Raw genomic sequence first — 2,951 nt, 5'->3', positions numbered from 1 at the left:
GTGTGTGTGTGTGTGTGTGTGTGTGTGTGTGTGTGTGTGTGTGTGTGTGTGTGATCATGACAACTTAAGGCAGCAGAAGGAGTACGGCTGAAGTTGAATTGAGTTTAAAGAGTCAAACACTTACCTACTGCACAGAAAGAGACACCGAGGACACAGGAGAGGATGAGGAGCAGCTCCGACACCTTCATCACCTTCATCATCATCTTCATCATCACTCTGACAGACTCTGAAACACTCTGGCAGACTCTGAAACACTCTGACAGACTCTGAAACACTCTGACTGACAGTCAGCAGCAGCTGAGCTCTTACACACAGCTCAGCCAATCACAGAGCACAGATCCTATGATGTCATCAGTGTCCAGGTAGACAGACTCAGTAACAAAAGTCTGAGAGGAGAATAAATGTTGGTCTGAGCTGATCATCACCTGAATATCTGAGCAGCACTTTGACTTTTTATCCTCAAACATTCAAAATGAAATTAAAGATATTAAATATAAAAAATAAAATATTAAATATAAAAATAAAAATATTAAATAACTGTACTACAGTAAAGTACAAGTACCTCAAACTGTACTACAGTAAAGTACTAGTACCTCAAACTGTACTACAGTAAAGTACAAGTACCTCAAACTGTACTACACAAGTACCTCAAACTGTACTACAGTAAAGTACTAGTACCTCTAACTGTACTACAGTAAAGTACTAGTACCTCTAACTGTACTACAGTAAAGTACTAGTACCTCTAACTGTACTACAGTAAATTAGAATATATTTATAAAGTTTTACATCATTAAAGCTTCTGAAGGAAATATTTGAGTCGTTGATTAAAATGTAGATAAAATAAATAATGACTTATAAAAAGTGAATCAGAGTTTAAACACTAATAGTATTTCCTGTGACTGACTTGCAGCTGATTCATTTCCTGTCATCGTGGTAGAATAACTGCTTTATGTGTTGGTGACAGTTTGGTTTGAACATGAAACAGAAACAATCAAACATCATGTTTCTTCTTCTCTGTCGTCTCTTCGGTCTGAGTCCAGTTTGGTGAACTGGGACTCTTTGTTTTCACCATCAAACCAGTCTGACCACATGATGCCTTCAGGCGTCTGTGTGACAGTGGGAGTTTCCATTCTTCTCCTCTGACTCTGACCATCAGCTGGAACTCAGTTCATGTGAAGACACTCAGATTTCCTGCAGCTCCTGAACGCAGCAGCAGCGTCTGTGGAAAGTCCCGACTCGTTACCTTCACTTCCTGCTCAGCAGCCAATCAGAAGCAGAGCTGCTGATGAGTCATCAGTCACCTGGAGCAGCGTCCTGCTGGTTCATCAAAGCAGGAGATCTAGTGTTCCCAGTGTTCCCAGTGCTCCCAGTGCTCCATATGAGTCTCTCTGTAATCATTCTTCCTGTTCATACTGAGTATTAACTGTCTTCAGTCATTATAAAGTATCTGATCAGCTTCTATTGAGCTTCATCAGTGTGAGTTAGTCATATCAAGTGATATCTGACACATTTACAGTGTTTTTAGCATCAGATTCCCCCCCTCCCTCTTAGTGTTTCCCTGTTGAGCTGTGCTGTAACCATAGTAACACAAAGACTTTGCTACTAAAAACACTGAAGACGAAGATTTGACTGAAGCTTCAGATCAACTTTTAAATCCATGTTTCCACAGAAGGAGGACTGTGGATTTAGTCCTCCATCACTTCCATAGTAAACATGATGAAGGGATCTTCTAATGGTCAGTATGAACAGGAGGAATCATTACACACACATAAATACACTATGATCAGCTGGGCTCTAACTGTTGGTTTCAGACTCAGTATAAAGAGTGAATCTGTCCTTTAACAGGCAGCAGTCTGTCCTCACAGCAGACGCTCGCTGCCCCCGGTGGTCGTGGTTGGAAGTGCAGAGAATCAGAAGAAAAGATGAACAGCTGTGATAGAAAACGTTCAACATGTGACTGAATGAATCCGGTCTGATTCCACTCAAGTAGAAACCTGCAGGACAGGTGAGACCTTCAGGTGAGTCGTCCAATCAGAGAGAAGATCAGCTGAAACCAACAGGACACAGTTTCATAAACAGCTGTGATTATAATCTAATGAAGCCAGAAGGAACAAGTGCAGCAGGTTCCTCTTTTTAAACCTTCATGAGCTGAGTCACCTGCTCACCTGATCACCTGTTTACCTGTTTACCAGTTCACCTGTTCACCTGTTCACCTGTTCACCTGATCACCTGTTTACCTGTTTACCAGTTCACCTGTTCACCTGTCCACCTGTCCACCTGTTTACCTGTTCACCTGTTCACCTGTTCACCTGTTCACCTGTTCACCTGCTCACCTGATCACCTGCTCACCTGATCACCTGTTCACCTGCTCACCTGATCACCTGTTTACCTGTTTACCAGTTCACCTGTTCACCTGTCCACCTGTCCACCTGTTTACCTGATCACCTGATCACCTGTTTACCTGTTTACCAGTTCACCTGTTCACCTGTCCACCTGTCCACCTGTTTACCTGATCACCTGATCACCTGATCACCTGTTCACCTGTCCACCTGTCCACTTGACAGACATTTACTGCACATGCTCAGTACGGTCCCACGTTGTAAAACATGAAGCATCTGCAGCTCCACATCAACAAAAACAAAATAAAATAAAACCTGAGACAGTAAAAGGTCAGACAGTATAAATGTAAACAGAGTTAAAACAGATACAGGAGTGTTTAGTGTCAGTGTGTGTCGGCTGAGCTAACGCCATCATGACTTCAGTTTGGATTCATTTAACTGAACCATGAATCTGTACACTAACTTCCTCCACTCAGCATGAAAGGAAGGAACACTGTTAGAAACACACATGTGACTGACACTCGTCCATCTTGGAAGAGAAGCAGAATTCTTAAAGCATCATTGAAAGCAACCTGACGCTTCTTCATTTTCACTTTGCTGTAGAGAAAAAGG

At 42.2% G+C, this 2,951-nt stretch overlaps 1 protein-coding gene across 1 annotated transcript in view; it reads right to left on the bottom strand.

Annotated features, from left to right (window-relative positions):
- The window catches only part of LOC134006143 (HLA class II histocompatibility antigen, DP alpha 1 chain-like), a 37,555-nt gene extending 37,276 nt beyond the window's left edge, over window positions 1–279 (bottom strand). The window contains exon 1 of the mRNA XM_062445232.1: window positions 125–279. Coding sequence (XP_062301216.1) covers window positions 125–212 — 88 coding nt within the window. The 5' untranslated portion in view covers window positions 213–279. The remainder of the gene's footprint in view (window positions 1–124) is intronic.
- Between the last annotated feature and the right edge of the window lie 2,672 nt (window positions 280–2,951).

This window comes from Scomber scombrus, chromosome 23, assembly GCF_963691925.1.
Source record: "Scomber scombrus chromosome 23, fScoSco1.1, whole genome shotgun sequence".
Lineage (NCBI taxonomy): Eukaryota > Metazoa > Chordata > Actinopteri > Scombriformes > Scombridae > Scomber > Scomber scombrus.
Note: the sequence above shows the minus strand (reverse complement) of the source record. Positions and strands in the feature narration are given on the sequence as shown.